Genomic DNA, 14,287 nt, shown 5'->3' on the forward strand with positions numbered 1-14,287 from the left:
TCTCGTGTAAATTGTTAAAGCGCAGGTGGACATTTGACTTGAAAAGGCTTTTCAACATTTCGTGTTAAATACGGCCTAATTAAATATCTTAGTAGGTTATCTACGCTTTGATTATTTTATTTCATATGTTGAATATGTAAATAAATCGATATATCGCGTATGTTTGTCAAAGTATTTATCATTAAAATGGACCTCGGATTTTTCTGGGACATCCTGTGTATATCTTGAGTTTAAAAGCTTTCATTGTTGTTGTTGATTTATTACACACTTGTTGTTTTAAGGACATGCGCGATTGTTACAAATATATAAATCACATATTATTTGGTCTTTTGTGCCTGCAACAGCATGTCTCTACATTATTCTCGCGATAAATACGCGTTATCATCATCAGTACCGTCATTATACTCTCGTTAGCAAACATTTCAATCGCTCTTATCTCGCGTACTGCTTCACTCATGCTACAAAGGTGCTCAAACTATGAATTACTGTACATTCGTTAAAGATGTAGTACAATCAAATATGCTCGTTCCTAGTGACACAAATCACTTGAGCAAGCATTGGTTTGATTAAAGAAACTAGAATATTATTTAAAATAATTGTAATTGATTTTATATTAATTAATTTTAAATCTATATACGCGTGCAATTTTTGCAGAACAACATTCGCAATAAAATTGCCTTATCGTGAAGAAAGAGTAATTTAGATCAGTTTCATAATCACTGAACGATTATGGCCGCGTGAGACCGTACTCATTTGAATGAAATACACTACACATGCAAAAACTCCAGACGCAACGCATGCGTCGATTACGTATTTATTTGCATATCCTTTAATGCTTTATGAACTTTATTTTTCATGCTATTACGCGATGATCCTTTCTCTGTGTTTATGTTGTATCAGATTTGATTTTATAAAGTTATACGTCGATTCGCGCACGCTTTCAAAGAAATATTTATAACATCAGTTTAGCGAGATCGATAAACCGGCACAATTATTATTATTTAAATGGGTTTGAGAAAATTTGAGAAAATATCTTTTTATAAATTAACAAAGGAAGCAAAAAGACAATATATTAAAGAGTTGACAATAAATAAATCAAGTAAGAAATAGTAAGATGTAACAAGAAATTCTTCTCTCTTTTAATTAAAGAGTTATAAATTATGGAGATGGTCTTTGTGAAAGTTGAGTATATTAAGAACCAAAGAGAAGGATTTCTCTCGGCTGTTTTATAGTTTGAAAAATTTTACATTTTTAAATTAACTGTCCTTCAAAGTGCCTGTTGAGACTTATATGTTCTGACATATAATAAATTTCAGTCTTATCATAATACTCGATGCACAAAAGTTATTGTTTTCAAAGAAATATAGTTAGCATTGTTTTGAAATGTACGTTCCAACTATATGTATATATTTCTCGGAATATAACGCTGCAGGTTAGATAATGATTTCGAGCAAACACTTCAGGCTGCGGACAAGTGCCACATCTATAAACAAAGCGTAATTTGCTCGCATATTCAAAACATTCTAGTTGGATATGAAAGTCCAACATGAATAGAACATTCACGTGACAGTGTTATATTGTGCTTTAAAGCATATTGCGCATTACACGATACAATTCAAATCACATCTTCTTTAAGCATTAAATGTATACATTTGATACGCATAATGCATTTGTTAGTTGAATAAAATGTATGTTTCATTAAAATTTAAAATTTAATCTTGTTTTGAATTGATTTCTTAAATATTAATTTATTAAAATTAATATCTCGTTTTGAATAATGTTCCATTACCTACTTTCTACTTTTACATTGTCAAAATATAATAGTTTTGTGTCAAGAATATAACAACTTGTGCCAATATCACTTTATCAGACTTATTTAAAAGTGAAATAATATTATAATAAATTATCATTTGCTTCTATTCCAGTTTAAATTCCAAACAGGATATTTTGATTTCTATTTCAATATAATTTATCATTATTTTTGCAGCCTTTGATTAATATTAGTGCTATTATCTTAACATGAAATTCAGGTTGAGAAACACTGTCTTACAAAACTGCATACATTCCTATGGGGTCGCAACAAAAGTGAACGCGCGTGTTTTGTCGTTTACGTGAAGCAGACCGCGTGCTCACTCCGAAACTGGGTCTCAATTAATTTACATTTGGCTGTATCCAGTGCACCACCCCATCCTGCTAGCTCTCTTGATTAATGGTTTAAATATTCGCGTGGCGGCGATATGAATTGTAAATTTCGTGGAACCCGCGCAAGTGGCCACCATCCCCCTGCCCACCTTCTCTATGTTTCTCTTCTCCTTCGGTCACCCTTTTGCCCCTCCACCCAACTCTCTTGATGCTCATCTCACGCAGATCCGAGACTTAGGTCGATATGAGCAGACGTAATTAAGGATCTCTGTCGAATTTTTTGTTTATCAGTATCTTGTCTACAAAAAAGAGGGGAATATTATCTTACTGAATATTTAAGTCTCTATAAATTATATTATGTTTATTGTTCTAAAATAATAATTTTTAAATAATTTAATCAACAGATCCATATCTGGGCGCATAGCTGGTAGTGTCTGGTGGTTTTTCACTCTGATTTTAATATGCTCCTACACCGCAAATCTCGCTGCATTTTTAACCATTGAGAGAATGGTCACTCCAATTAACTCACCCGAGGATTTAGCGGCGCAGACGGAGGTCCAGTATGGCACTCTCGCTCATGGAGCTACGATGGATTTTTTTCGAGTGAGTATTCACGAGCAATGACTGAATCTCTTATATTAATTCCGTTTTACGGACATTTATTAAATTTTAATGCGCATTTAGCAATTGGACTGACATTTCGCTTCATGTTTCCCTCATTTCTGCAGAAATCTCAGATCGGTCTTTATAGCAAGATGTGGGAGTTCATGAACTCGCGGAAGCACGTGTTCGTAAAATCGTACGAGGAGGGAATACGAAGAGTGAGAACGAGCAAAGGCAAATACGCACTTTTAATTGAGAGCCCGACGAACGACTACATCAACGAGAGAGAGCCCTGCGACACGATGAAGGTCGGAAGAAATCTCGACGCCAAGGGATTCGGTGTCGCGACACCCTTAGGATCCCCTCTCAGGTAATCGCGTACAATTGAAGCCTTACAATACTAACAAATTATTTTCATTCTTTTAAATTTTATTAAGATACTAAAGAAACAAAGAAGAAAATTTTAATCACTCAATTTTAATTAATAATGGTAATTGTTATAAATACACTTTTTTATATCATCATTAATATTCTAATCACAATAAGCTGTTCGTTGCATATATATATATATATATATATATATATATATATATATATCATGAATTAGTAGTTTGATCTGTCGAAATAATTTTACACCTACATTAACAATTACTTACCGCTTCTCGTCTGAGACGACGGTGGCAGAAAAGACACTTGATATATTTTCGTCGAACAGGAGAAAGTAGGTAATTAAGGTGGTTTTGTAGTCATCATAGTGAAACAGAGATCTTCTAGTATATTTTCTCTCCTTCTCTCTCTCTCTCTTTCTCTCTTTCGTGCGAACATTTTGCCTTTGTCTCTTCCAAAGCTTTTTGCTCTTCGTTCCACCGTGTTCGGAATGTTATCGCACATCATTACGCGCAATTAGCATAGAAAAACTCGTACCCTCTTTTCCATGCCATTAACCGTTAGGGAATACGTTTACCTTTAACCAACACCATTTCATATCATGTTTCGACAGCATGTTAACATAATCCTCCCTGTACAAGTCAGATCCGTTCGGTATTTCATTTTACATTTACTGATTTTATAATTTTTTTCAAGCAGAACCAGTCTCGCAGCAGTTTCTTTTATTTAGTCTTTTTAATAAAATAATGAAGCCAATTTTAATTTGATTATTTTATGTTTATTAATTAACGTTGGTTAATAATTATGAGCTTCTTAAATAAAGAGGCTTTCAAAATATAAAATTCTCTAACTAATTTTAACATTAATTAAAATTGTTTTTTTTTTTTTTTTTTTGAGGTTTAATAAGAAAGGAAAATCATGAAGTCACACAAAGGAATTCAGTATGTTAATTCATCTGAAATTTTACAAATGCAAGAACAAAATTGACGTGTAACGATATACATATTTACAGTTTAATTTTTTATAGTTAAACAAACTAGAAAAATACATAAATAAGTGTTTATTGCTGGGCTAATTTTCATAATGTGACTAGAGTGCTGCTGAGACGCGTATTACGCGCAAATTTGCATGTTATTGATTTTTTAACCGCGCGACCCTTGACGTTTTGTGTAACGTTTCGATCTCGCCCCCGCGGCTCGCGCGCTGTCTTCGGGATCATCGAACAGGTAATTGAAGGCAGTATGCAAACAGCAGCTTTATTATGTCTGCCTATACACCCATCGACAGATAACATACCATGGCTTCATTTTAATCTCATTTCCCAAGTCTACCGTTCTACTTCTTCTCGTAGATTGGAGCAGAAACTTTAGAATCGATATTCCTCTCGAAAAGCATATAATTGAAGAAAGTTTTCCCTAACTTTTTCGAACAAATCTTGTTATTAGATGTTCTTCGATTACTTATTTGCACATAATTAGATCATACTTTTATGTCTTATATTTTGATGATATCGCAGGGATACCTGATAGAAAATTGTTATAAAAATAACGCGTTTTTGTAGATATTTTCTCCTCGTGTAGCATACATTTGATGACATTTAACATATGATACGATTCCGTAAACTTGACGGTAATAGGGATCCCATAAACCTGGCGGTGCTGTCGCTGAAGGAAACTGGAGAACTGGCGAAGCTAGTCGAACGATGGTGGTACGAAAGAACGGAATGCAGGCACGGTGATAAGCCAGACGTTGCCAGAAACGAATTATCGCTGAGCAACGTAGCGGGAATATTTTATATCCTCATCGGTGGTCTCCTTCTGGCGCTTGCTGTAGCTCTTCTGGAATTCTGCTACAAGTCGCACACAGAGGCGACAAGAGCGAAGGTAATAAGATGCTGTGAAATATAAGGGAAACATAATTTTATACGCTTCTGTTATACATATACTTGATCATAAAAGAAGGTAAAACAAATTAAGTTATTAAAAGATAATTTTATGTAACGCGAAAAGAATTTTTTTTTAAATGTCTATTTTTATAATTTTGACTTTCTGTATTATTTATGAGATTTTAGATGCCAATTCAAAATCATAAAACTTTTATAAAATAAATATATATATATATATATCATTCACGAAATGTCATTCTTTTTTAGATACCATTGTCAGACGCGATGAAGGCGAAAGCACGACTAACCATTGGTGGTGGTCGCGATTTCGACAATGGACGGGTAAGTGATAACAATCAAATTTATCATTATGTTCGCATACGCATATTCGCATACGGTATCAGTAGAGATTGTTTGGCAAGAGACACTTCGACTTAACGTTCCGCCGATCTAGGGGGAATAATAAAACAATATTACGTTAAGCATGCAAAGCAGATAATATTTATGATGATATTTATAACAATATATTTGCTTCATACGCGCATCAAACTGGGGTAATTAAATATAGCAAGTATTATATTTACCACGATTAATAATAATGACAAAATTACATACGCGTAGTTGATTCAATGTATCATGCAAACATGCAATTAGTATGAAACACAAACTATCGACATAACTAACTATATATTATCGCTGCGATAGCATACATGAATGTTTCTCCAGCAAATTAATTATCATACTAATTATCAAATTTTTTGTTTAATTATGCATTAATTCTGTAAGAGGACGAAAGATACTCCAGTGCATAGGGCTCTTGATCGGCGGTGCGTTTCGTCGCACAATTACTTCGGTCTCGAACCAAAGGTATCGATGTATATCATAAAACATACATTCGCAACAAGAGCATCGTACATTATACATACGCATATATACATATACGAAATACCTATACATTATATTTATACATTATATAGATGAACGACATAGAGTACGCTTGGCATGCAGTTAGCAGCGTAAACGTTTGACACACAGTCGTTTAGTTACGTCAGACTCGAGCTGGTTACATTTAATGTTCTAGAGTTTCAGCCTCAGTGTCGAAGAGACCGATCAACCGGAGAACTGAATGACCAATCGATATACATATAATATATCTTGTAGCCAGATTACAAAATTGTCTGTTTATAAACATCTAGGCATTTTATAAAGTGTGGCGAAATTTTTAAATCATGATTAAAAATAAAATGTTTTACAATTTGGGTAAGATGTTTAGCATTTTTATAAAACGCTAATAACAATATTTTCAAACGACTTGAACGTTATTTTTGCTGGTTTATATTTCAGTCGTTTGATGTTCTTCTAGAACAGCTATTTCTTTATAAAAAATTAATAGATAAGTATGTGTGTTAAATGAGAAAATTTTTAGGCTTGTATAAACACATTTATTACGATTATAAAATAATATAATGTTTATAAAATATTTTATAAAAAGTTTTATAAAGTTTTATAAAATATTTTATAAAAGATAACATTTTATAAAAAGTAACATAAATAAAAATCTTAAACATAATAAGTACCCGAGTAAAATTCTTCAAGCTTTGTATAAAATGTATTCTTGTCAACTGTCTTTTAGAATCTCATTCATGTTTATAAAATATTTTTTTTAGTTTAACATTTTCTAAATAATCCCTTTATGACACAAATGTAATTATTAATAAATAGCACAGCCATAGAAATGTCGGTAAAAGCACGTGTCATTTATAAAACGACTGAAATAAACCAGCTAGAATTTAAAACAACGTACAAATTGTTGCATTTGACAAGTGAGTTGTTATAAAAAGACTAAAATTCTTAGCTACAGATTGTGAAACATTTCATTTTTAACCATAATTTGAGAATGTGACCACGCTTTAATAAAATACCTAGATGTTTTTTATTAAAAGACGAATCTGGCTACGACATATACATATTTGACGTACATATATTTTACACATATATGTATATATATATATATATATTTACATATGTATGCGTACGTGCGTGCGATGTGCGGCTGGCTGGATGTATTGCGCTCTTTTCTGTTTTCTCTCTTCTACTCGTGGTGAACGTGAAAGGAGGGGGCGTGAAAATTTGCTCGTTTGAGTTTGCGTTTCGTTCTACTTTTGGGTTTTTGTCTCTCTAGTGGTACGGACTGCAGAGTTAGACGGAGGATGCATGCGCCTTTCCCGGGACCATATGTGAGTACTCTCGTCCTTAATTTTAATCCCACTTTACATATCTTGCTTTTTCTCTCCAACTCGGTTGCACGTTCTCTTTTCACTTTCCCCTTCTCTTTCGCTTTCTGTGCGTCAAAAGCTTCTGCATGATATAGTCGCGGCTTGGCTTAAGTCACACCACCGTCACAAATCCTGAAATGTTTATCCGTCCTTTGAGGATGTTTGAACCGATGTTCGTTGTACACATATACATACTTTTTTTTTGTAAATTAATATAAATTAGTAATTAGTCTTAAAAAAATACCATAAGTAACTTTATTGACACAAATTGAATTTACATCACGCAATAAGAATGTTGTAAGTTTTTTGCTTAAATATATTATATTGTATATTTAAAAAAAAGAAACAGAAATAAGTAGGGACTTAAAAAAATCTTGAGATCTTCACAGAATTTCCTATCTTTTGTAACATTGATTCCTTTCACAGCGCGGGAAGAAACGAGTACTGGCTGCGGAGGTGCCAACTCTGACTACGTTCGCGCCGAAGGTATGACTGAAGAGACCATGGTGCATCAAGAGCTCCGCAGGAAATTTTTTGAAGATCTCAGATTTTTTTTTACCTCCCTACATTACTACGTCACAATGTGTGGATATGTCTCTGCACGGTGTATCCTTTGCGCTCCTCTTTCAAAGTTGAATAGTACCTATGCAAAAGAGCTGCTTTTCTCTCGAATTTTTCGCGTCACTTTGCAGTTGCTTAATATTAAAATTTGTTTACCAATTTTAGCAATCTTCCACAAATATAACCTTTAATAAATGTTTATAAATATTAACGAATGTTGCAAATTGACACATCAATTTTTGACAACTCGTTAAAAATAAAATTCAGAAATTTAACAAATATGTGTTTTAAGGAAGATTGATAAAGTTAGTCATAAAGTTTAATATTTTAACAATAGCATCAGTATAAATGTTATTGTAGTATATTTTCGTATATTATTATTTTAGATGATGTAATATGTCCGTTTATACGTCAAACTATCTTGCGTGTACTGTCAAACTTTACCCAACATTTTTCTCCACACTTACTCACTTGGAGCTTCCTCTATCAAGGTTCCGATCTTTTTCTTAAGATCACTCGCGCTCGTTTGACACGACATGAATAAATTTCTCGAATATCACGGCACATAGCATTTTTTAAAATTCATATGCAAAGCTTTTAGACAAATGACAAATATAAAAATAGCGTAAATTCGGGGTCACTTTGTCGACTCTCTTCGTATTTTATTTGCTTGATTAGCCACGAAAGAAGATTAATTCGGTTTATCTCTAAGTACTTTTGTCATGAAAAATTGTGATACCCATATCTCATTGTCATAACTTGTCGTACGTTTCTTTCGATATTTATTTCAGAAAAATTAAAACAAAATGTGTGGATAAACCCCAGAGTTTACATCAATAGCACAGTAACTGCTATCACAAACAAGAATAAAATATCCGCACATCTGTATCTTTTGAATTAAAAATGCATTGTTAATGAAATTAAGACATAAGTTGCAAAATCTGAATATTAGAAAAAAAGATATGGAACAATAGATCTCACTCACGATAAAAAAAATCACATATCATGTATCACATGTATCACATATAATCTTGCAATTTTTCACATAATTTCTGTCATGAACCACTGCCGAAAATTTTGTCACATATAAAATTCTTACCGTTTATTATCAATGTGTACGCCTGAGCTAGTGTACCGTCGCATATAATTCAATTTTCAGATTATCCAAACATGACCGGTTATCAAAACTGTCAATATTTACATTAATTAAAATTTTGGATCTATAATAACATATTATTATTATACAGATATCATAAAAGAATTTAATTGTTAGGAAAAAGTAATCAAATTCGATTAAACAAAAAAGCCTTTACAATCGAATAATCGTAAAAATAAGACAGTATTTAAAAAACAATTAAAAGAAAAAAAAAACATTATTACCCTGTCTTATCTTAACTCAAAATGTAATCCAAAAACTTCTGGTCTCCAGTGATAATCGTGAAACTGCGATAGGTTACTAGCTCAAACTGGCTAACCTAACGTTTATCCTAATCACCGACGTTGAAATTTCCAGTACTACGCTCCAGCAAACGCGATTGGGAACACCGAGGGCGACCAAGTGCACAGCAATACACATACCCAAGTGTAAATTATTATCCGGAGAGCTCGAGCGACGGATCGCCCGCTAATTCGCTGCCCACGCCCCCGCCGCCCCCGCTGGTGGCGCCCGCGCCGCCACCCCCGCCGCCCAGGGGTAGCAGACCGCGGAGGAGCGTGACCTTCGCGGAATCGCCACCGAAGAGCCCGAAGAAGTTCACCAAGAGCCCCAAGTACCTATTTCAGCGAAAGCACAACATCGCGGCCCTCGATGTAGCGGTACCCTGGACACCAGCATCGCCGCGACATTGGGCCGGTCTCAGCGACAAGCCGCCAGAATACATCACGTAGATGCCGAAGAGAAACGGGGATAACGATCGGCGACCTTCCGTCATGATGATCTTGACTGTTGGAGTATCGCTGAGATATTTTTCGATGAAGTAGCCCCTCCTTTTGCAGTTTTGCCCGGAAATTTTTTTAAATGATCTGAACTCGAGTAACGAAGTGAAACATTGATATTTTTATAGAGCAATAATTGTAAGATTTTGTATGATTCTAAGAAATCGAGAAGAGAAAAAATTGTGCTGTAACATTTTTACCACGATGCCAAATGTGGTTCCGTAGCCATTTCATTGACGATGCGTATTTAAATGACTTAGAAAAGTTAAGAGACTAGTTCCTCTAATAAATATTGAAAGGCATGATTTTTTAAATAAGGAATTATGCAAATAACAATTATTATCGGCATGTTTGAAAAAACCCGCGTTGCGTTACTCGAGATTTCGGATTATTTGATGACTGCCAGCAGGATTGATAAGTAAAGTAAATTATATTGATAACTATAAACATTACTATCGGCGACTAATCACGCACTTTGAACGATATACATCTAATGCGAAGAATTATCTACGAATTTTCATTCATCGAAAATAGAGAACATTGGCCGATGATTGGAAAATGCCATTTTTTATAAATGCGACAACATTCAAAATTCAAATTTTCTACAATATTTTACCATTTTATAAAATTAGTATATTATTATCACGTTTTTTATTACAAACTAATATCTTGAGACTTTTAATATTTATCAAAAAGTAAATCAATATAGAAAATATGTCGGAGCATGAGCTTGAGATTTGAAGAACGGGCAGCCACATCCTCAATACAAATCGGCGGAATTTTTCGTCGCGAAGTCGTCGCTCGAGGACATACACATTATAATTAAAGTATTTCCCAAGCTTCGATTAAAGCTGATCTGCAGCGGCGACATGAAAATTCCTGTCTGCCGGATCCTTTGTACATTGTAAATATCCACGAGCGAATCAAATAAAAATAAAGAAGTAAAAAAATGAAGAAACCGAATTCATCGGCGACGATGAAGTCGTGATAATATAATGATGGTCCTGGGATGGGTGCATGTGCAACCAGCAACTTGAACTACACACTTACTGCCACAACACAAGCAAAAAAGGAACACGCGATAAGATAAAACGGCGTTCAATGTTGAAAGATAAATGAGAGAGAAGATGAAATCGCGGTGAAAGCCCGCCGTTTATTATTAGAACGTCACGTGCCAAAAGAGACTGTCGATCGTGACGACGACGCAACCTATTATTCTTATTATTATTACTAGTTATTATAATTATTATTATAAAAATTACCGATTACCGATTACTGTGTAATAAGGGGGTAACTATTTTGTGCAATGAGCGAGAGAGTGGGATCTCACATGAGTTTTTTAACCGAGAGAGACGGGCGTACAATCGCACCGATGCGTGAATGTGAGCGAAAAATATAGTATATAATATATAAATATAAATATATATATATATATAAATGCAAATATATAAATATACATACTTATAGACGTTTATTGAGAAAACGAATGTGCGAGTCACGATAATGGAGTGCGTGTGGAACGTATGAATTTATTAATTCGTGTAAACGCGTTATAAGTACCTAACACACAGCGTCAGATCGCGTCGATCGGTCTGGATTGACAGATGAATGACAGCAGGTATCCCCAGCTTCTCGTTTCTCTTATCATTACATACAAGTAACACAAAGATGGAACTTACCGTGCGTCGACGGATCGTCGCGATCTGGTTCGCCGAAACGATGTTTACGGTCATGTTGTTGGTTTCGTGCCAAGAGACGATATCTCCCGCCCATATAGTTCGACGCTACATTATCTACGACAGGCACACTGCAAATATGTACATTCTTAAGGAGATTGTGTGATTACATAAACCGTCTTTAACACTTTATCGATCGGAGAGTTCGATACTTGCAACTATTTCAGCAAACAATAATGTGCCATTTTGTATAATATATGAAAAGGAAAAAGGAACTCTGATGTGTGTACGAACTGAGGAAAAAAAAAGTACTAATCAAAATATTAATCAAACAACTTTATCACAAGTTTATAAGACATGTATAACTTACTTTCATGACTATTTAAATAGCACTGATTGTTAGCAATCAAAATTGTTATAGATATCATGATGTTAAAATATTTTCATTTCAAGCGCTGTGAATATACAGTAATATATTGTTTAACATTTGAAATATCGATATTTCACACACAGGGGATATCGTTTATTTCAACAATGTAGGACGCAAAAATACGAATAATTCGATATTAGAAAGTTACAAGAGGATCAAATTTACACGATTCAACGATCTCGCGTTAATCTCGTGTTTCAGATTAATTCCTGTATATGTATGTACACGTTCGACAATATATATATATATATATATATATATATATTTGTTGGCGAACATCGACAAATCGACGCGTATAAATTTTAACGACGGAATAAATGAAGCAACCTTTTGCGAGACACACTTTGTAGGGACATCGTTTTTTACGATGCGCAAGCTTAATCGATAATTAGAATCGTGCTGAATTTTAAAACGCTCGGGGACGCGTGTCGCATATAAAAATAACCGCAATTTAGCTCGCCTCAGTGTCGGACGTGACGGCGGGGGAAATCGGAAGCCAAATTACGAGCCGCCACGTGTAAAGCTGATTTTCCTTTTTCCGAGGTACGGTCGCCTCGCCCATACAAATAGGTATACGCGCTCGATGCACATTTCCAATTCCCGTGTTGTAAATATCGCAAATATCACCGGATTGCCAATTTATCACGAACTTTTTTTACATTGCGTCTTGCAATCATTTGAAATTTACACGCGGCATACTCGTCATTCTGTTCGATGTATGTCGGTAAACACGATTTTACAACATGAAATAATCATTTAAATTTATTTCCCAACAGACAAAAATAAAGAGTACATTTCAAAAATTTTGATCAAATAATAATCAATTATATTGTATGTTTATTGCATACAATATATACGAATTTAGTGCAAAAACACAGTTGCAAGAATTAAAAAGAAAAATCGTGCTAATCGAACTACAATCGCGGAACGAAAATATATAGGGTGTCCTGTAATTGGTGAAAAATCTGCTAATGATAGATTCTTAAGATCATTTGGAATCAATTTTTCCTGAGCGAAAATATCGAGAGACATCATCATTTTTTGCTTCCAATTTTTGTCATTATATATCTTTGTAATTAAGCCTTAAATTAAAATTCTATTAGAGTAAACTCTATCTCAAATTAACTGAAGAAGTTTTGTTTAATTTTTAACTTCAAAAAATTTAGTTTGCAAAAAGTGCCTTTTTTTCAATCACTTATAACTCGGAAATTATTGATGCCTCGACATTTTCGCTGAAGAAAAATAGTCGCCAAATGATTTCGAGAATCTGCCATTAGCAGGTTTTTCCCTAATTACATGACACCTGGTATATATAATATATATATATATATATATATATATATTCTTCACTTTAGTAGAAAAGATTTACTCGTGGCGGTCGTCGAGAGCGATCAATCTATCATATCGTCAGACTTTCTTATTACGAATAATTGTTATCTATCACCGATTAATAAAGCGATAGATAATGCGTATCGGATATTAAATCGTTCAAAAAAAAAAACAAGGATAATGTTAAACGTCGTGCATAATGATGTTACGAGGAGGAAGTTTAGAAGGAATCGAGCGTCGAGCGAAAAAAAAAAAAAAAAAACAGAAATCACCCCAAGATTATATCGAATGCCCAGTGTGATTAACTAACAGGTGTATGTATTATCGCGCAATCACGTTAAATCGATAGGACGTGTATGCGCGAGTGATTTAGAATGATCGAAAAACCGTCGTGTCCCGATCGTTCGTTATCGTTGACGTTTCTCGTGTTAATGTTCATCGTGACACTTTTTCTATCCCCGAACTTACGACGAAAAAAATCGCGAAGCAATGTAACAAGGAGTTGCTTGTGAATGAGCCAATCGCGAGCGAATATGCAATCCACCGGATTTCCCTCGTCCCTGCACTAAATCGCAGAGACTCGACGATATACGTCTTCGATGGATGGTTCTCGAACAATTTTATTTGGAATTTTATTCGTGCGGTAAATCTGATCGAAGCAGAAATCTTTCAGATCTGATTGATTGTAAAAGCACTTACATTCGTTTATCCAAATTGTCATCCAGAGGAGACGTGCAGAGACAGAGAGTTTTGCATTTTCGTGTATAACTACTTGATTACATAATTGTAATTGTAATTGTGTGATTATGTGTTGCTCCCATTTCACAGGGAGCAGGAAATATTCGGACGTTATATTATATTGTACTTGCAATAGTCAACCGATTAATATCGAGTTTTATACGTCGCGGCGAAACCGAACAAACATTTCATTTTGCTCGACAATTTACAAGAACGGACTCTAGATCTTCGGCACAAGATGTGCCCACAGATATATGAAGAATTGAACTCTACGTCGAGCAGAATGTCTGTAGATATATCCACGTAACGAAAAAAATACAAAAAA

General features: G+C 34.3%; 1 protein-coding gene across 4 annotated transcripts in view; it reads left to right on the forward strand.

The window, feature by feature from the left end:
• The window catches only part of Glurib (Glutamate receptor IB), a 266,800-nt gene extending 253,190 nt beyond the window's left edge, over positions 1-13,610 (forward strand). For 2 of the 4 annotated variants that reach the window (XM_072910165.1, XM_072910173.1), the window contains 6 exons: positions 2,547-2,745; positions 2,871-3,115; positions 4,769-5,015; positions 5,285-5,359; positions 7,720-7,779; positions 9,368-13,610. In XM_072910165.1, the coding sequence (XP_072766266.1) occupies positions 2,547-2,745; positions 2,871-3,115; positions 4,769-5,015; positions 5,285-5,359; positions 7,720-7,779; positions 9,368-9,442 (901 nt within the window). In that variant the 3' untranslated portion in view covers positions 9,443-13,610. Of the gene's footprint in view, positions 1-2,546; positions 2,746-2,870; positions 3,116-4,768; positions 5,016-5,284; positions 5,360-7,199; positions 7,255-7,719; positions 7,780-9,367 lie in introns of all 4 variants that reach the window. The other 2 variants (XM_072910169.1, XM_072910167.1) reach the window with 2 other exon arrangements.
• The last annotated feature ends 677 nt before the right edge of the window (positions 13,611-14,287 follow it).

The sequence above is a fragment of the Anoplolepis gracilipes genome, chromosome 2, assembly GCF_047496725.1.
Source record: "Anoplolepis gracilipes chromosome 2, ASM4749672v1, whole genome shotgun sequence".
Taxonomy (NCBI): domain Eukaryota; kingdom Metazoa; phylum Arthropoda; class Insecta; order Hymenoptera; family Formicidae; genus Anoplolepis; species Anoplolepis gracilipes.